General features: G+C 36.8%; 1 protein-coding gene across 1 annotated transcript in view; it reads left to right on the top strand.

The window, feature by feature from the left end:
- Positions 1-21,204, top strand: part of Cwf19l2 (CWF19 like cell cycle control factor 2) — an 85,393-nt gene extending 64,189 nt beyond the window's left edge. The window contains exons 15-18 of the mRNA XM_087905903.1: positions 1,570-1,725; positions 2,712-2,792; positions 17,608-17,709; positions 19,987-21,204. Coding sequence (XP_087762029.1) covers positions 1,570-1,725; positions 2,712-2,792; positions 17,608-17,709; positions 19,987-20,127 — 480 coding nt within the window. The 3' untranslated portion in view covers positions 20,128-21,204. The remainder of the gene's footprint in view (positions 1-1,569; positions 1,726-2,711; positions 2,793-17,607; positions 17,710-19,986) is intronic.
- Positions 21,205-21,435: the final 231 nt, after the last annotated feature.

Raw genomic sequence — 21,435 nt, 5'->3', positions numbered from 1 at the left:
CCTGCCTGGCCAATCAGCATTTATTTAAAACATGATTGACAGAATACAGACAATTCTCCCACACCAGTGTACAATTCTCCACACTTTTAAAAATCAATTCTATTTATAATTAGTGCTTTGTGCAGCTTGAGATAATAATTCTTACTATTAGAAGAAAGAAGTTCCAAAGAATGAAAATATGTGGAGTCAGAGTTTTACAGGTAGCAATTACTGTTTGCCCTCAGACTATGGTGATTGTGCTGCCATATCAACCCCCGTTTCTTCTTGGTTCCCTTTATAGCATACTCTGGCAATGAAGTCACTTACATGAATTATATATTTTTGTGGCTGATACTTTGAGAGTTTGAAAGGCATAGCATAGGTTAAATTGTTGCTGAATTATTTCAAGACCTCATATTGACTAAGAAAGAAAGCATGTTAAGTACTGTCAGCTGAGTTGAGGTTTCAGAGACCCAAGATAGAAAATGTGAAGTTGTAAGCTGTCAAAGGGATGGCAGTATATATTAGTTTTAGAGAATATGGATAAAATGCCAAAAAAAGAATATGTTTGCCTGCATTTTATGAAATGCAGTCTCTTATTTCTTTGCTTTTTGAGGTTGATACTCCAAAAGTTCATGGAACAATTATGTTGTTTTGTCAAAAGCCAAACATAATGAGCAACAAAGACAGAATATTTTTGATGTGAAAAAAAAATTGGAAGTGTTAGTGACACTAGGTAATTTTATGTAAAAAAAAAAAGTGTGTAAACTTGGTCTTTAGGATTATTGGAGGACTTTTCCGAGGTGCATTTAAAAATATATAACAAATTGATTTAACTTACAATAAAATACAGTGCAAAAACCTTCAATTACAAGAATCTTGTATGTATGTTATATTTTTTTTGTGAGGAATTAAGGTAAGTGGTGAAAAACCTCAAGGTGGTTGAAGCATTTTTTCAGTGCCCTAGGAAGTCAACATATGAACATAACATTTTAGGTGCTATACCCAACGGTATACTGTTTTCTACTATAGGTTGCATTCTAGAATAGTGGTATTCTAGAAAACTGAGCAAGAGAGGAAAAGCCCATCTGTATACAAATAATGTCATTGTAGTTCTTGTAAAAGGAAAAACATTAGACATTGCACACGCGTGAAGAGTGGCGTACTGAGGTGCCTGCACCCGTGAGACTGAAAAAGCACAGTACATGACTCTCAAATTAATTATGCTCTGGGGACGGTTTATTAGATATACTTTTGAAAAGTGATTTGACCTAACAGAAAAGTATTGTTTGAAAATGAAGAAGCTCCTTTTCAGTGATTTTCTTTGTAAGTATCTGAAAACGCTGGTTTTGACCTTATGTTTGGCAGAAAATGTTCAGATAGTTTCATCAAAGCATACTTGAACAACCACAATTGCAAATGAGAACGATTCAAATTGTTTTGTATTTTTTAGTTGAAGAAAATTTTGCCTTTAATGCAATTGATTATCTCAAATTGTTCCATCTAACCAGTAGTTTTTGAGATTAAAAACCTTTGTGAATTTAGAGTAATTTTTGAATATATGTCTGTCATATTTTTCCCATCTTCTAGATATTTAGGAAATCATTGGTAAAGATGTTTGAAGAAAAAGGATTGGATTGTATCTTTTTAGAGACTAACATGGGTATGAAAAAGCAGTATCATATGGTTTATGAGTGTATTCCTCTCCCAAGGGAAATGGGTGATATGGCTCCCATCTATTTTAAGGTATTTATAAACAGTTTTTTTTGTATATTTTTATTATTTTCACATTCAATTTTGGGTGAATATATGTGTAGTAATGTACTTTTTAAAATACAATCATACCAAATTTTATACAAAGAAATGAGGTAAGCATAAAATACTCTAAATATATTTCTATATAATGACTTTTGAACTTTTTGTTTAAGGAGGCTTGCTTAGACCTATAAATAAACCATCACCAGTGACTTACAGTTTCTGTTTTAATGCCGCTAGTGAAGTCATTGTTTTACCATGAGGTACTTCCAAATATAACTCTAGAAAAATGATCTCATGCAGTTGTAAATTGGGAATAACAGCCTATCCGACATACTTTAAATTGGATTTAATTGAATGTTAATTTCACCTTAAAATGTGTTTCCTTAATGGTAGCCAAAAGTAAAAAATAAAAGATTATTTTATAAATAGTACCTATACTATTTAACTTAGGAAGCCTTAAAATTCCATTTCTATGTATTTTTATCCTTACTTTTAAAAAGTAGACTTTAGTTTTGAGAGTAATTTTTCTCAAAATGTTTACTACCAGTTGTTTGGTCCTAAATAGTTTTTGATACTCACAAATAATATACATTTCTTTTTTTATTCAGAAGGAGACTAGTAAAATGAACTGATTTGAGTAGATTTCTATGCATTCAAAAAGAAATTTGTGTTTATCTTAAATTATTTACTCTTCTCAAGGATAGCTTTTTGTCACATGAAGTTGAGGTGGTCACTATAGAGTTAGGAATAAAACAATATTATCTCTGACTAAAATTTGGTCTTCAAAACATTAAGTAGTTCTAGTTTTAAATCCTCTAATTAAGGCTTTTACCCATTCATAACAAGTCTGTCCTGTGCACTGAAATCTGTATTCACCTACAAAACAAAGTAACAAAAAAACCTGTCTCTTTGTGTTTGCTACTCTATTGATTATTTTTCTTTTTTGTTTTGTTTTTCAAATGGTTGTTTCCTAGAAAGCCATAATGGAATCTGATGAAGAATGGTCCATGAATAAGAAGTTGATTGACTTATCTTCCAAAGATATTAGAAAATCTGTGAGTATTAAGTTTTCTGTAATAAGAAATTACTATAGTATGGGAATCTTTGTAAATGTGAATTCTCTTGTTTGAGAATTAGGCCATTTGACTGAGTGAGTAAAAGTGAAGCAGAAGTACACTTCACCAAGAAAGTGTTTTCAGTCTATGCGGTCTATAAAATCTCATTTGTTTATAGGGGATTTTATTTGTTCAAATAATTTTTTCTTCCTGGTCCTCAGCCTCTTCCCCTTTTATTCACCATAATCAGCTATGATGGCCAATGGATTCTGCTGTGACAGCCTCTCAAGAGAACACTTTTGTCACTGGTGTTTTAATGTAAGGAGCAGTTTGTGTTGGCTCCATTTTGAGTTTAGAACACCCTAGCTCTTTTTCTGCCCCCTCTTTCTTCCCATTCCATTAAAAGAATATGTGTGCATATGTGCATCTGGTCTTAGCCTTCTACTGTTTTAGACAGGGTCTCTTGGTTGCTGCTATATACACTAGGCCAGCTAATGTAAGCCTCCAGGGATTCTCTTGTCTTTACATTCAGTCTTGCCATAAGAATCCTGAGGTTATAATGTATGCTACCGCATCAAGCTTTATTGGGTTCTGGGGAACCCAACTCAGGTCTTTTCACTTGTGTGGCAAAGACCTGCTAAGCCATTTCCAAGACCCCAGATCTGTTTTTTTATATAAAAGTTCCCTTCTACATTCCTAGAATATACTAGTTGGGTTAGATTCTGTGTTTGCCACATTCATGAGGATTTGCTAAAGGATATATTGTTCAGTTTTGACTTTTAAGTCAACTTTTAGATGCAATATAGTAACTACTTCTCTAATGACTATCATTTTGTAGAAATGGAAATTAAATTAAATAGAGATTAATAAACATAGATTGCTTTTGAATTTTCTTTTTAAAATAACTCATTCTGTTAGTGTTCATTGCTTGCCTGCAATTTACCAGCTCTGTTCTGGGCATGCTCTGTGTAGTAGATCAGAACAGAAAATGTGATTGCTTTTGTGGAGTTTACTATAGTGAAGGCTGTCAGTTCAGCCTCTATGCTAAACCCAGTCTTCCATACAGAATTATTGTTTTTTTTTTTTTAAAAAAAATACAGCTGTACTTGCATGTAAATTGCCCCTGTAGGTTTTTCATGCTGCTACGGGTTCAATAGTCTACCAGAGACTACATGACCTGCAAACCATAAAAGGCATTTCAGCATGAGACCTTTTGACAGAAAATGTTTGACCACTGTTATTTAAGTAGATACCCTTGGAATATTTTCCCTCCATTTCTGCTTTTGGAAAGTCAGACATCTTAGTCAAAACTCATGGATGGCTAGCATTCCCTGTCACACTAACAGCCAGTCCAAAGATGTGTATTTCATAGTACTACTTAAGGTATAGTTTTACTCAGAGGTCAGTGTTTTGTCTGCCATCTTTTTCTGTTCATTCCCTAGACAACTGGACCAGAATTTTAAGGAAAAAAAAAACATCCTAAGTGTCTTGTTTACTCTTCTTTCTACTGACTCATGAAAACAGTGTTTAATGTACAGTTTTTGTTCTTTTTTCTTTATTATCCATTCAAATATTTACACTTCCACCCCTCCATCCATTCCCCTTCCGCTCGCACCCTCACCTTCCTCCCACCCCCTCCCTCCTTAAGATAGGGCAGGGTACCCTGCCCTGTGGGAAGTTCAAGGCCCTCCCCGCTCCATCCAGGACTAGGAAGGTGTGCCTCCAAATAGGGTCCCAAAAAGCCAGCACATGCAGTAGAAACAGGTTCTAGCCTTTAACAATGACTTCTCAGTACACCCCCATTGGTAGGCACATTCAGAGAGTCCGGTTTGATCACATGCTCATTCATTCCTGGTCCAGCTGGATTTGGTGAGCTCCCATTAGATTAGGCATACTGTCTCAGTGGGTGGACCAACCCCTCATGGTCCTGACTTCCTTGCTGATGTTCTCCCGCCTTCTCCTCCTCATTTGGACCTTGGGAGCTCAGTCCAATGCTCCAATGTGGGTCTCTGTCTCTAACTCCATCCATCGTCAGATGAAGGTTCTATGGTGATATGCAAGATATTCATCAGTGTGGCTATAGGATAAGGCCAGTTCAGTCACCCTCTACTCTGCTGCCCAAGGATCTAGCTGGGTACATCCCCTTGGACACCTGGGAACACCTCTAGAGCCAAGTCTCTTGCCAACCCTAAAATGACTCCCTTAATGTAGATATCTTCTTCCCTGCTCCTGTATCCGCCCTTCCTCCATCTCAACCCTCCCACTCTCCCAAGCTCTCCCCAGTCTTTCCCTTCTCAATTCTCTCTCCCCCTTACCCCTTCCTACATTCCCACCCCAACCCCCACCCCCATGCTCCCAACTTTTGCCCAGCGATCTTGTTTGCTTCCAATTTCCAGGAGGATCTATATATGTTTTTCTTTGGGTTCATCTTATTATTTGGCTTCTATAGGCTTGTGAACTATAGGCTTAATGTACTTTGTTTATGGCTAGAGTCCACTAAATTCATCTTTTTTGGGTCTGGGTTATCTCACTCAGTAAAGTATTTTCTTTTTCCATCCATTTGCATGCAAAATTCAAGATGCCATTGTTTTTTACTGCTGAGTAGTACTCTAATGTGTATATATTCCACACTTTATTTATCCATTCTTCCACAGAAGGGCATCTAGGTTGTTTCCAGGTTCTGGCTATTACAAATAGTGCTGCTATGAACATAGTTGAACAAATGCTTTTGTAGTATGATAGGACATCTCTTGGGTATATTCTCAAGAGTGGTATTGCTGGATCCTGAGGGAGGTTGACTCCCAATTTCCTGATAAACCGCCACACTGATTTCCAAAGTGGATGTATAAGTTTGCATTTCCACCAGCAATAGATGAGTGTTTCTCTCCAGCATAGGCTATCATTGGTGTTTTTGATTTTAGCAAGTCTGACAGGTGTAAGATGGTATCTCAAAGTTGTTTTGATTTGCATTTCCCTGATTGCTAAGGAGGATGAAGATGACCTTAAGTGTCTTTTGGCCATTTGAATATCATCTGATGAGAATTCTCTTTTCAGTTCAGTACCCCATTTTTTAATTGGGTTAATTAGAATTTTCATGACCAGTTTCTTGAGTTCTTTATATATTTTGGAGATCAGACTTTTGTCTAATGCAGGGTTGGTGAAGATCTTTTCCCATTCAGTAGAATGCCTTTTTGTCTTAATGACAATGTCCTTTGCTTTACAGAAGCTTCTCAGTTTTAGGAGGCCCCATTTAGTCACTGTTGCTCTTGTTATCTGTGTTACTGGGGTTATACGTAGGAAGCGGTCTCCTGTGCCCATGTGTTGCAGTCTACTTCCCACTTTCACTTCTATCAGATTCAGTGTGGTCGGATTTATATTGAGGTCTTTAATCAATTTGGACTTGAGTTTTGTGCATGGTGATAGATATGGATCTTCTTTCATTCTTCTACAGGTTGACATCCAGTTATGCCAGCACCATTTGTTGAAGATGATTTCTTTCTTCCATTTTATAATTTTAGCTCTTTTGTCAAAAATCAGGTGTTCATAGGTTTGTGGGTTAATATCCGGGTCATCAATTCAATTCCATTGGTCAACATCTCTGTTTTTATGACATACCAAGCTGTTTTCATTACTGTAATAGAGCTTGGTGTCTTGGATGGTAATGCCTCCGGAAGTTCCTTTATTGTATAGGATTGTTTTGGCTATCCTGGGTTTTTTGTTTTTCCATATGAAGTTGATTATTGTTCTCTCAAGGTCTGTGAAGAATTTTGTTGGAATTTTGATGGGGATTGCATTGAATCTATAGATTGCCTTTGGTAGAATTGCCATTTTTACTATGCTGATTTTCCCAATCCAAGAGCATGGGAGATCCTTCCATTTTCTGGTGTCCTCTTCAATTTCTTTCTTCAAAGACTTAACGTTCTTGTCAAATAGATCTTTTACTTCCTTGGTTAGAGTTACCCAAAGATACTTTATGCTATTTGTGGCTATTGTGAAAGGTGAAGTTTCTCTGATTTCCCTCTCTTGCTTCTCTATCCTTTGTGTATAGGAGGGCTACTGAATTTTTGGATTGATCTTGTTTCCTGCCACATCATTGAAGGTGTAGGAGTTCTTTCGTAGTGTTTTTGGGATCACTGATGTACACTATCATATCATCTGCAAGTAACAAAAGTTTGACTTCTTCCTTTCCAATTCGAATCCCCTTGATCTACTTATGGTGTCTTGTTGCTATTGCTAGAACTTCAAGCACTAGGTTGAAGAGATATAGTGAGAGTGGATAGCCTTGTCTTGTTTCTCATTTTAATGGGATGGCTTTGAGTTTCTCCCCATTTAATTTGATATTAGCTGTTTGCTTGCTGTATATTGCTTTTATTATATTTAGATATGATCCTTGTATCCCTAACCTCTCCAAGACCTTTATCATAAAGGGGTGTTGAATTTTGTCAAATGCTTTTTCAGCATCTAATGAAATGATCATGTTTTTTTTTCTTTCAGTTTATTTATATGATAGATTTTTGTATGTTGAACCAGTCCTGTATCTCTGGGATGAAGCTTACTTGATCATAATGAATATTTTTTTTGATGTGTTCTTGGATTTTGTTTGCCAGTATTTTATTGAGAATTTTTGCATCAGTGTTCATGAGTGAGGTTGGTCTGTAATTCTCTTTCTTGGTTGAGTCTTTGTGTGGTTTGGTATCAGGGTAACTGTAGCTTCATAAAAAGAGTTTGGCAAAGACTCTTTTGAAACACATTAAGGAGTGTAGGTATCAGCTCTTCTTGGAAGTTCTGCATTAAAACATGTGGTCCTGGGCTCTTTTTTTTTGGTGTGGAGGATTTTTTATGACAGCTTCTATTTCCTCACGACTTATAGGTTTATTTAAATTGTTCACCTGGTCTTGATTCAATTTTGGTATATGGTATTTATCTAAAAACAAGTCCATTTCTCTTACCTTTTCCAACTTTGTGTAATATAAGCTTTTGTAGTAAGACCTAATGATTCTCTGAATTTCCTCAGTGTCTGTTGTTATGTCCCCTCTTCTCATTTCTTATCTTTTTAATTTGTGTCTTCTCTCTCTCTGCCTTATGATTAGTTTGGATAGGGGTTTGTCAATCTTGTTGATTTTCTCTAAGTTCCAGCTTGCTTTTTGTTTCATTGATTCTTTGGATTGTTTTCTGTGTTTCTATTTTGTTGATTTCAGCCCTCAGTTTGATTATTTCCAGTCTTCAACTCCTCCTGGCTAAGTCTGCTTCTTTTTTTTTCTAGAGCTTTCAGGTGTGCTGTTAGGTCTCCAATTTGTGCTTTCTCCATTTTCTTTAATTGGGCACTTAGTGCTATGAACTTTCCTCTTAGCACTGCTTTCATAGTGTTCCATAGGTTTGGGTATGTTGTGGCTTTATTTTCGTTGAATTCAAGGAAGACTTTAATTTCTTTCTTTATTTCTTCCTTGATCCAGGGGTGGTTCAGTAGCTGACTGTTCAGGTTCCATGAGTTTGTAGGCTTGCTGGGGGTAGAATTGTTGTTGAATTCTAACTTTATTCAGTAGTGATCCGATAAGACACAGGTGGTTACTAAAATTTTTTTGTATCTGTGGTAACAAAAATTTTTTTGTTGCCGAGTATGTGATCAATTTTCGAGAAGGTTCCATGAGATGCTGAGAAGAAGGTATAGTCTTTCCTATTTGGGTGGAATGTTCCATAGATGTCTGTTAAGTCCATTTGATTCATTACCTCCGTTAGTTAGGTTTCTGTCTGGTTGGCCTGTCCATTGGTGAGAGAGGAGTGTTGAAGTCTCCTACTATTAGTGTGTGGGGTTTGTTGTGTGCTTTGAGTTCTAGTAATTTTTCTTTAACATGTGGATGCTTTTATATTAGAGGCATAGATATTCAGGATTGAGATTTCATGTTCCTGTTATGAGTATAAAGTGTCCATTTCCATCTCTTCTGATTGGTTTTAATTTGAAGTCAATTTTGTTAGATATTAGTATAGCCACATCCACTTGTTTCTTAGGGTCCGTTTGATTGAAAAACCTTTTCCCAATTCTTTACACTGAGGTAATGTCTGTCTTTGTGGTTGAGGTGTGTTTCTTGTAAACAGCAGAATGTTGGATCCTGTTTTCGTATCCAATCTTGTAGTCTGTGCCATTTTATAGGTGAATTGAGTCCATTAATATTAAGTGGTATTAATGACCAGTGATTGTTAGCTCCGGTTATTTTTTTTTCTGGGGGGGCAGTAGAGTTTGTGTGTTTCCTTTCTTTGAGTTGTGCTTGTGAAGGGTCACTTGATTTCTGTGTTGGCAATGTTGGATTCCTTTTGTTGTGATTTTCCTTCTATTACTTTCTCTAAGGCTGGATTTGTGGCTACATATTGTTTAAATTTGTTTTTATCCTGGAATATTTTGTTTTCTCCATTGATAGTGAACGATAGCTTGGCTGGGTATAGTAGTCTGGGCTTGTATCCATGGTCTCTTAGTTTCTGCAGTACCTCTATCCAGGACCTTCTGGCTTTCATGGTTTCCATAGAGAAATCCGGTGTAAGTCTGATAGGTTTACCTTTATAAGTTACTTGACCTTTTTCCTTTGCAGCTCTTAATATTCTTTCTTTAATCTGTATGTATGACGAGGGGGTGTTTGTTTGTTTTTTTGTTTTGTTTTGTTTTAATCCAGTCTATTCGGTGTTCTGTATGCTTCTTGAACCTTCATAGGAATATCGTTCTTTAGGTTGGGAATGTTTTCTTTTTTAATTTTGTTGAATATTTTTTCTGGGCCTTTATTCTGCAATTCTTATCCTTCTTCTACCCCTATTATTCTTAGTTTTGGTCCTTTTATTGTGTCCCAAATTTCCTGAATGTTTTGTGTTGTGAATTTGTTGGATTTGCTGTTTTCTTTGATCAGAGTGTTTATTTTCTCTATGGTGTTTTCAGAATCTGAGATTCGTTCTTCTATCTCTTGTATTCTATTCGTTATGCTTGATTCTCTAGTCTCTGTTAGTTTACCTAGATTTTCCTTATCCAGCCAGCCCTCGGTTTGTGTTTTCATTATTGCCTCCATTTCAGTTTTCAATTCTTGAACTATTTCCATTACCTGTTTGATTGTTTTTTCTTGGTTTCCCAGGACATCATTTACGGATTTACTCATTTCTTCAAATTTTTTGTTATTCTTCTCATCCATTTCTTTAAGGGAGTTATTTATATCCTGTTTAAGGAACTCTTATCGCTTTCATAATGTCACTTTTCTCCACATCTTCTGGATTAGGGTGTTCAAATCCTTCTGTTGTAAGATCACTGGGTTCTGGTGTTTTCATGTTGTTTTTCAGATTGTTGGAGAAATTCTTGCTTTGGCACCTGCCCATCTCTTCCTTCAAATGCTCTCCAATGGATCTTCTGCTACAGGATCAGTGCCCCTTGCTGGTCAGGGATCACGCAGACAAAAGGCCTACCTTGTTGCAGGCAGGCTATTGAAACAAAGGAACTCCCTCCTGCCTGGTTGCACTCACCAGCCAGTCCCAGCCCCCATACAGGCTGAGCTGGGGGATTTTTATGGCCCCGCGGAAGGGAGGAAGAAGGGAAGGGGTTCCTGGGTGAAAGCTGGGATGGGATAGAAGGAGAGAGGGTGGAGCAGCCCCTGCAGTATGACCAGGGAGTTAAGGGGGTCGGGGAATGTCTGTGCTCTGTTTCCGGGCTTTTGCCGCGGGTCAGGAGCACACTCACCCCTCTGATGGATCTTCTGCTACAGGACCAGTGCCCCTTGCTGGTCAGGGATCTCACTGACAAAAGGCCTGTCTTGCTGCAGGCAGGCTATTGAACAACCTGTGTCTTTTGATAGGTGAAGTGAGTCCATTGATATTAAGTGATACTAATGACCAGTGGTTGTTAACTCAGATTTATTTGGGTTTTTTTTTTTTTGGATTGTTTGTATGTTTCTTTGAGTTCTGCTGGTGGAGGGCTGTTAGATGTCTGAGTTATTGTGGGTGTTGTTGGCTTCTTTGGGTTGTGATTTTCCTTCTATTACTTTCTGTAAGGCTGAGTTTGTGGCTCCGTATTGTTTAAATTTGTTTTTTTCCTGGAATATCTTGTTTTCTCCATTGATGGTGAAATAAAGCTTGGCTGCGTTTAGTAGTCTGGGCTTGCACCCATGGTCTCTTAGTTTCTGCAGCACATCTATCCAAGACGTTCTGGCTTTCATGGTTTCCATAAAGAAGTCTGGTGTAAGTCTGATAGGTTTACCTTTATATGTTACTTGACCTTTTTCCTTTTTAGCTCTTAATATTCTTTCTTTATTCTGTATGTTTTGTGTTTTGATTATTATATGGCAAGGGGATTTTTTTATCTAATCTATTCGGTGTTCTGTATGCTTCTTGTACAGGAATATCCTTCTTTAGATTGGGAAAGTTTTCTTCTATAATTTTGTTGACTACGTTTTCTGGGTGTTTGAGCTATGATTCTTCTCTTTTCTTCTACCCCTATCATTCTTAGGTTTGGTGTTTTTATGGTGTCCCAGATTTCCTGGATGTTTTGTGTTAAGAATTTGTTGGATTTTTGTTTCTTTGATTAGTGTGTTTATTTCCTCTATAGTATCTTCAGCATCTGAGATTCTTTTATCTCTTGTATTCTGTTGGTTATACTTGTCTCTGTAGTTTCTGTTTGTTTACCCAGATTTTCCGTATCCTGCCATCTCTCGGTTTGTGTTTTCTTCATTGCCTCCATTTCAGTTTTCAAGTCTTGAACTATTTCCATTACCTGTTTGATTGCATTTCTTGGGTATTTTTGAGGGATTTATTCATTTCTTTTTTTAAAAAAATATTTATTTATTATGTATACAATATTCTGTCTATGTGTATGCCTGCATGCCAGAAGAGGGCACCAGACCCCATTACAGATGGTTGTGAGCCACCATGTGGTTACTGGGAATTGAACTCAGGACCTTTGGAAGAGCAGGCAATGCTCTTAACCTCTGAGCCATCTCTCCAGCCCCGATTTATTCATTTCTTCTAAGTTTTTGTAAGTCTTCTCATCCATTTCTTTAAAGGAGTTTTTCACATCCTGTTTAATATTCTCTGACACTTTCATAATGTTACATTTAATGTCCATTTATTTCTTCTACTTCTTCTGGATTAGGGTGTTCAAGTCTTCCTCATGTATGTTCGCTGGATTCTGGTGTAGCTTTCCAGATTGTTGGAGAGATTCTTGCATTGGTGCCAGCCCATCTCTTCCTTCAAATGTTATTAGGAGAGTCTTGGCTGCTTGGTCCGATCTTTACTTGGCTATCTGTGTACTTGGGGGTTTTTCTTGATGTGCCCTCTTTTAGGTCCCCTCAACACTGGAGTTGGCTCTCAGATCCTCTCTATCCTGAAGTAGGCTGTGGTGGTGGATCCCTCCAGATGAATCTACTGATACTGGATCAGGGCCACTTGCTGCCCAAGGACCTCACAGACAAAAGGGCAGGCTTGGTAGATGCCGGCTCGGTTCAACAAAGAACCCCCTGCAACCTTGCACTCACCACGGTGTCCCCAGATCCTCAGCACAGAAGCAGGCTGAGTTGGGGTATCCTAGGACCCCACAGATGGAAAGGGGTGTTTGGGGGCATGCTGGAGTGGGATAAGTAGGGAAAGCCAGTAGCCGGGGAGAAGCCCCACTGAATGGCCAGAAAGTTTAGGGGATTGGAGGGTGCCTGTGCTCCCTTCCTGGGGCGTCTGGCCGGCCGGGTGGGCACACACTTATCCCACTTACCCCTCCGGTTGAGCTACTCCAATTTTTGTTCTTGACATCATAATTTCATACTCAAAATTTTTTCATAAAAGTGTAATGATGGCCAATGTATTCGAAGTAGAAAATTTAAAAGAAATGTATTTTTCCACATTTGCTACTGTAAGTGTAGCTTGTGGAACATCTAGTACTTAAGCTTGCTTTTTGAAAACGTAGATGTAATACGTGAAGTACATATCCAGGTGCTCTTACTAACTTAACTGATAGGGAAAACAAGAATCAGGTGTGACTACATATAAGAGCAGGAGTCAGTCTTCAGCACCAGTAGTCTGAAGACAGGAACCCTTGAAGCAGTAGGGATTCATAGAATTTTTTTTTTTTTTACTGGAAACTTTTAAAAAGTTATAGTAGATAGGGAAGAAGACAGATAACTTCCTAGTGCATCTTAATGTCCATTTTGGTGGAGTTGTGAGAAGATCTTAATTCCAGAAGAGTTCCAAAAAAAGCCAACTTTCAGGGTACCCCACTATTCAGTGCCTTTTAAAGTAATGTGTTTCAGAATATTAAGTGAATAAATGCTTAGTCACTTTAAAATTTTATATCAGAAAGACTTATAAACATTCTTGTGAATGTTTTGTGGCCTTAATAATTTCAAAAGTTTTTTGTCTTCCTCTTTGCAGTTGGGGCTTATTGTTTTTTCTCCAAGTGCATTCTTAGGTTTCAATGGAGTTCATGTATTTGTACTTTCTTCTGATTCTTTTGAGTTTATTTTTTTCAATGTCATTTGAGTGTTAGTGTCCCATTTCTATGGTCTTTAGATTTCTTGCAGTGTGATTCCAAGCCCATGGCTCGAACAGTAGATGATGTAAACAGATCTGAGTGCTCACAGCAAAGGGATCATATGTTAACAAAAAAATATATCAAGAAAATGGGCAACTATTTTTTTAAGAAAAAGCAAAGCTGTTGTATTGAGAGAGATGGAAATTCTTGATTAATTTTACAAAAATTAAGGTGAATTTTATGGAAAATGTAACAGTCAATATTTAGAGGATTCTTGCTTTTTAATTAAGAAAACTGCTTTCAAGGGAAATTTGAGGAAATTAGTCATTACTATTGAAATCAGAGGGAAAAATTTGGACTGAAAAACTGGGCAGTTTTCACAGTTTTGCTATTCATCTGAACAACACTCTTAACTTCCTCACTTCTGAGCCTCCATACATACCTCTCCTCTGTCCAATTCATAGTCTATTTTTGTTATGTAAGTATGTCTAGGGTTGATCACTTGGGATTTGACATGCTCTGTTAGAGCTTGTTCCTGGAGGAAACTTTTGCTCTTAGCAGCCATTGATCACTTGTAACTCTGTCTTGGTTGTGGCCCCATCTATGTTGTTATGTCAGTCTTGTTGTTATGCTGCTCTTGTTCAGGTCACCATATTCTTCAGACTTCTTGCATGCATTTTTTTTACAAGCCTCATGAACCTCTAGCTCTTAAATTTATTTATTTTTTTATTTTATTTATTTATTTATTTTGCTTTCTCTCTCTTGAGCCTTAGCTGTAGGGCTTGCATTGCAGATGTATCAGTTGGGATTAAGCAACCACACACAGACTTATTCTCTTATTCCTTATTCTCTGCATTTTGACCAATTCTGGTTCTCTGTAATAGTTCACGTTTGCTAAAAAAAGAATTTTTTGATGAGAGCTGACAGCTATACTTCATCTGTGAGTATAAATATTTGAACACAGACATTACACTGGGTTAGGAAAATGGCAGTAGTAGGTTCTCTTTCTGGTCTAGGACCTCTCTAGCAGTCTAGCCATGAGTAGTAGGCTACATTTATAGAACCAGGCATGAATTTCCTACTATTAAGTTGGCCTTAAGTCCAATTAGACAGCTTTGACTCCCCTAAAGATAGAAGAACCATTCTTAGAACATTGGTGATATTTTGCTAGTCTCATCATTGCTAGGATTCATAGACTTTACAGCTTGATAGGAGGATGGATTGATCCTCTTTTGGCAGCTTACATACTATGAGAACTAGTCCCCCCCAGAGGAGGCTTTCAGTTCAGGTCTAGTTCAGTTCCTCTAAGTCCTAAATGCTGCTTGTTGTCTCTTACTTGAGGGTCCTAGATCTGAATCTTGAGATTTGAGTAGATAACCTGGAGTATCTGAAGTAGCCAGTAAAGTAGAAGGAACCATGGGAGGATGAGGTGAGAAGAAGCTTTAGAAAAGAGGATAGCAGGAGGCAGGTACTATGAAAGTGATAATGGTGAAAATGGAGGACTATTAACTGGGGATAAGGGAGGAAACTAAGCATAATAAAGGGGCTAGGGAAGGAGTGTAGCACGAATTCTAATTGTTTTTAATAGTAAAAACTCAGAATCATCAGAGGGTGAAAGCTGAAGGATGAGATAAGGAAAATGGTCATCTTCTAGAGAGTTCTTGCCTCTTCTAATGCTCAGACCAGAGACAGTCCTGTCTCTACAACACCTCAGACTGAATGAACTGAGCTCTTGTCTCCTCCTGCCGTATATTCCTCTCTCTGCCCAGCCATATCCCTTCCTTTTTCCACCTCCCTAGTGCTGGGATTAAAGTTATGTGACTTCAAATACTGGGATTAAAGATGTGAGCCAATTCTGCCTAGCTCTATTTTTTTTAGACTGGCTCAATCTTGTGTAACCCAGGGTGGCTTTGAACTCAGGGATCCATCTGCCTCTGCCTCCCAAGTGCTATGATTAAAGGTATAAACCACCACTGCCTGGCCTCTATGACTAACTAGTGGCTTAGTCTGCACTCTGATCTTCAGGCAAGCATTGTTATAGTGTAAACAAAATATCACCACAAAAGAGAGATATATAATATTAAGGTTGTTTGAAAAAGGCATAGGGTAACATACTGTTTTATAAGCCATGCTCTTTCTAACAGAAATCCTAGTGCTAGGCTTTGGAAACCGCTCCACATGTTGATGGTTGCAGGAATACAAGAACCTCCTAAAACAATATGGGCTGTTGCCATTGCCTTTGGTTGCCTTCTGGAACTTGAAGGTCAGACCCTATTTCTGTGTAAACTGTTAAAGAGCGGAACTGGAGTTTCAGCAGTTTTCCTTACAATGGAAAAGGCAGGAAATGGAGAGTGCTAATGATTACAAATGTACAAACTCTGATGCCAGTGCCTTTGTCAACAAGTGCCTTTGTTGGAAGTATGGACTACACACTCTATTGGTGTCTCCTGAAGACTGTGGAGAAGAAATTTTTTTTTTAATGGACTGGGAGTGAACTTGGGGCTTTGTGCCTATAAGGCAAGAACATTCCCACTGAGCCATATCCCCTGCCTTAGTTTTGTTTTTTCTTATTAAGTACTTGCTGAATGGTCTCTCAAGCCAGCTTTGACCTCTTTATACCCAAGTCCTTGAACTTGAAGCCCTCCTACTTCAGCCTCCTGAGTGGCTTTGACTATAAGCATCTGTCATCAGTTCTAGAGAAGAGAAGACACTCTTATCTTATAGTTGATAAAAGCTATCTATGTCTATGGCTTGTGGCCTTCTACTGCCTTCAATGAAGAGTTAGGTACCTACCAGTCTTTATACCTCAGGCCTTTTATTTCTTGTAATTATCCTCATGATTATATTTATCTCATGTGAATATCGTGGCATCACCATTTTATTTCAAGACTCTAAACTTGTTCATGCCATTTAATGTCTCTTTTGCCATGTAAAGTAGTATATTCAGGACCCATTATTCTGCCTACCAGAGTGTAATACAAAGAAAATGAAAGAGTGCTGGCACTATATATTCCTTCAAGTTATTTCTCAAAGTATTGCATGCTGCATGCCCGATGAGCTAGTTAGGTCAGTTTCCAATGGAGCCTTCTTTCCTATTGTCACTGAATAACTTTTCACAGAGCATTCTTGTAGGGCATAGAAATGAAAGTAAGTCTCCTGTATGCTAAAATTAGAGCTGGGGAGTTACATAAACATCCTTCTCTTGGATATTCCTAACAAACCTCAGAATGCTTCGTGTTTCCCCTTAGATTCAAATGTTGCAGAATTGTCTGACATGACATACTCATGAGAATCAGAGATGTGCTTAAAGCTTTGTCTGTGGGTCTGTTTTTACTTTATTTTTTCTTAATTGTCAGTAATGACTATTATCATTAAAAATACGGGACTATAGAAAACATATAAATACACAAAGCAACATTTTAATGTTTATATTACTTTGTAGACTGATTTTTTTCCTGCTTTATGAGAAACATTTTGTTGTCTCTAATTTTATTTGACTTATAATGACTACAAAGGACTTCTCTGTTCCTACTATATTTACTGTAAACTCTGAAATTGTACCTTCTTAAGTACCCAATACCAAGTGGGAATATGTGGTCCAGATGAGTCATGTTGCTTGCATAGTGGTTTTAGAGGGGAAGCTTACTGTATATTGACTAACCTGGATGATATGTAGTGGTAAAAGTTGGAACTTTAGAGGAAAACCTTACAAAGATACAAAATCTGCTGCATAAAAGCAAGAAATTATAGTTCTTTTCAATGAGTAAGGAGATTAAAATTCTAACCTCCCCCCTTGTTTGTGTGTCTGTATGTGTGTGTGTAAAGGGAGGGAGAAAAGGGTAAAACGTAGCTGATCCCAAGGTATTGTGAAATTAACTTGATACACTAAATAGTGTTGTATTTATCTCACTAATTAGTGAAAGAAATAAAAATTATAAATTTATTTATATTTGATAAATGTCATAGTAAAGATTTTTATGCATTTGTAAACACAGCCACAAATATATGATCAAGCTCCCTCATCCTAAGTATAATATGAACAAAATAAACTTTTGTTTGTGTAATCATAGGAAAATTGTTCTTTGTAAAAAGATTGAATACCTTTTTTCCACTGTCTTCATGAACAGGAAAGAAGTTGTTTTTATTGTGAATTGCTAGACTTGATGAAGATCTGTCTGACTGAAAGACTATTAGAATGAAATCTTTTCCTTGGACAGTTAGGTCATTGGAAGTTTGTCATGTACATTCTCCTTATAGATTACAAGTTCTCTCATGGCAGAGAATTGGAGATACCATAGCTTTCCTATTTCATATGTAACTTGTTTGTTTACTTAGGTGCCTAGAAGCTTGCCTTATTTTGCCGTAGAATTTGGCCTTCAGGGGGGATTTGCCCACGTCATTGAAGATCAACACAAATTTCCTCGTTACTTTGGAAAGGTATACTCAGAAATTTGATAAAACACTAAAGTTTAGTGATTTTGTTAATATTTTCACAAAAGTATGAAAGAAAATTAAGTTTGAACACAATGTACTAGAATTTGGTGAGTTGTTCTCTATACAAGTTTGAGAGAGAGGGATGGGGTTTAAGAGGTAACAGTAAAAATATACCAGAATATTCATGATCATGTCAGATATTATTTTGACAGTGTTTTCAGTCTTAATGACCATAATGCTTTTCTGACTTTGAAATCAGACAGCTTTGTCCTGAAAAATTGTGATATTTTCTCACATTTATTAAGGGCTTACAGTGTGCCTATCTACTGTCCAAGCAGTCATCTAGTGCTCTCAGTAACTAGATTTTGATCTAAAATTTGTTGTACAGATTAGAAAACTATAAATTGCAGAGAGATTGTGTAACTTGCCTGGGGTTATGTGCTATATGAGAAAACCCAGGAACCCTAAGTTATGGTTATTGGAGAGAATAAATAGTTTCAGCTCTTCATTTAAAGTATAATCCAGAACAAATAAATGACCCATTTCACACAGTTAAGTTCTGGGCACATATGAAAGAAAATCCCAGTCATTTGACTGCCAGTAGTTTCTTTCAGGGAAGAAAAAAAATGCCTTTTTAAGAGTATATTCCTTAAATTAGAGGTCTACTCAACTATGTATCTAAAGTCTTGTCAGGAACTGAAATGGAATTAATGAGGCATTTCAAATTGGCAAAATGAATTTGGGCCTAGTGCAGGCCTTCTCATATCACTTCTATGTGTCTGTGCGTCTAAAGAGAGGGTTCTTGATAAACTCTTCTGACAGTTCATAATTGCCCACCCTGCTTCCTCCTCTGCCCTACTCTCATCTGCATAAGATAATCTTCTACAGTGAATTGGGATGTGCCAAGAAGAAACAGAGCTCCATAGGTTTGGATCCAGAACTGCTGTCCTTAATGAGTACCCAGATTCTAAAATCACATTCGTTTTTGAATTACTGCTTATAGATTCTCACATGACCCAACTGGATCTTGAATTTACCACATAACTGAATATGTCCTTACAATCCTGATCATCCTACCTCCACCTCCTGATGTGACTTTCCAGGAGTGTACCATCATGCCTGTTTTTATATATAGTCTTAGGCATCAAACCCACAGCTTCATGCATGTCAGGCACACATTCTACTACTCTACCTACCAACTGAGTTCTTGCCCATCCCTTGTTTGAGAAGTTTGCAGAATTTTTTTCTACAGAATTAACAAAACAACAACAAAGAACAACCTTGTTTGCACTACTCTGAAAAATTCTGTTGTTGTTCCCTAGAGATTTTTAGCTGCTCTTTAGCTTTGGATTTAGAGCTCTCGATTCATATTTTTACAGATTGTTTTCTAGAGGAAAGGACACCATTCACCCATTGTTTTACTTTTTCAATTTTCATTGGGTGAATTGTCTCCTCTTCAAATATTACTCATGCATTGTAGTTTTAAGATTGAACAGGCAATTTCCCCATGCATCAGAGCATCCATGTGTTATGAACTACTTTCTATCCTTTTTTGACTTGTTTCCCAAGAAATTAATTATTCAGAGAACAATGGAAAATAGTCTGTTTTGCAGTAAGAGAATGAGAACCTATCTTGCACTCTCAAATAATTCATGCAGTTGTCTAGAGACAGTTTCAGACAGACACATAAACTACCCTTTCTCAGACTGTACTGTTTAAATGGCATGATGCCAGGAAACTTTTTACTAAATCTGAATTTGGCTTGTCTCTCTTGAGATCATATGCAGAATACTTTCTTATGATGGGTAGTTCCCTTTTCTGGTTTATCCAACAAGTAGGATATTCATTTGTTTGTTTTAAATGTCTTCTGGTCTTTGTCACCTCCCTTTTCCAACCATATAACTGAGACTTATTATTCTGGTTCTCACCACATCTCCATATTCTCTTATGAGCTCTCTGTTGACATATTATGTATCTTTATGAGAAAGGAAATTAAATTTCACTTTCTTTATCCTTTTTGCTACCATTAGATAGATATACTAATGAGTAACCAAGCAGACAATTTGCTTCCCAAGAGACACCACAAGTACTCTCAGGATAACAGAATTTCTAGTTAAGATTGCAAATAAAGTTTCTTGCTTGAAACTAATAGGTAATGTGTGTACATTGTCACAAAGAACTACTTAATAATATGTTTAATAGCAGAATTAATGAGTAGTTCCATTCTTGATTGCATTGTTTGTACATGTATACTTTCATATTTTTCTTACTCTTTAAAAGGAAATCATTGGTGGTATGCTGGATCTAGAGCCCAGGCTATGGAAGAAGGGCATCAGAGAAAGCTTTGAGGACCAGAGGAAGAAAACATTGCAGTTTGCTCAGTGGTGGAAACCATTTGATGTCACCAAAAGTAAAAGCTGATAAGTGTACCCTGCATGTGTCGTTTCCTCTGCTGAGCCCATTCAGTTTATGTATATTTACAAGCAACTTTGCCTTGGTCTCTAGGGAAAGCAGCAGCAGCTGGCTACTCTAGTCACTGACATCCATGCTAGGTCAAACTGTTTTCTTCCTCATGGGAACTTGATTTGAGTGATAGTGGAATAAGAGCAGATGTATCAGAATTATTGGTTCATGTTCTTTCTGTACCTAACTTCTAGCTGTTTCAGTTGTTTGCTTAGCCTAGAGAAGGACTTGTTTCCAGAGGTTTAACAAGACTTCAGTGGAATGTGGGTCTGCTTCCAGGTAGAGTCTGGTAGCTTCTTTTATGCTTTTAAAGAAAACTAGATGTACTCAGAACTAACAGGGCTATTTTCATAGTTTTATTAAAGGGTTCTTTTTCCTTTTTTTAATAGTAGGGTATAGTATCTTTGTTAAGGAAAATGATTAAAGAATTAAATGATAATGAAATATACATAAATGAATATGTGTTTTTATTTCTGGACCTTAAAATAATTTGAATTTTGGTAATCCAAAAATAATTGTCTGAAACAGCACAATTCTTAGTTGTTTGGGGTTTGTATAAAGTTAAATTCTGTAGCCAAATCACTGTATTGGGTTTTTAATATTGTCACAAGTGTCAAATAATATAAATTCAGGAAATGTTCCTAATAAAAGTGCTTAAGTTTTATTGGTCTCAACATCTGATTTTGAGAAAACCTTGTGTTTATAAAATATGTGTTTTAGTAAGTCTTTTTAAAACATGTTTTCAAAAAAATCAAGCTGTGATATTTTATTATAAAATGTTAGTGCCTGGAATAAGAATGAAGTTAACTCTAGAGTTACTCATTTTGCATTTATTTTAATGCCACACTGTCACTTTTTTGTGTATGTTCCTTGTATGTTAAAAGACTGCTGTTTTTGTTCCTTTTAAATTTTCCAAATAATGGTAAAGCTTACTGGTTTTAATTTTCAGTACTTAATACATCTAAGTGTGTATACATGTATGTACATATATAGTGTATTATGTATAATAAACAGTATAATTGTGTTTTCAAGCTATTAGCTTTGTCTCAAGTTTTAAATGAATCTAAAACTTTCATTTTTATAATTAGTGAGTTAAAACATTTGTTAATATAGTGCTGTTATGTTGATAGTTCAAAACATATGAATACTCCTGCCTTAAATTCTACTGTATTTGTAGTATGTGCATTCCAAATGAACTCTTCTTTTTGATTTGGCTCCAGTTACTTCTTGATGCATAGTCAATTTTGCTAAACCTCAGTGGCTTAA

This window comes from Myodes glareolus, chromosome 4 (assembly GCF_982192425.1).
Source record: "Myodes glareolus chromosome 4, mMyoGla1.1, whole genome shotgun sequence".
NCBI classification, from domain to species: Eukaryota; Metazoa; Chordata; class Mammalia; order Rodentia; family Cricetidae; genus Myodes; species Myodes glareolus.
Note: the sequence above shows the minus strand (reverse complement) of the source record. Positions and strands in the feature narration are given on the sequence as shown.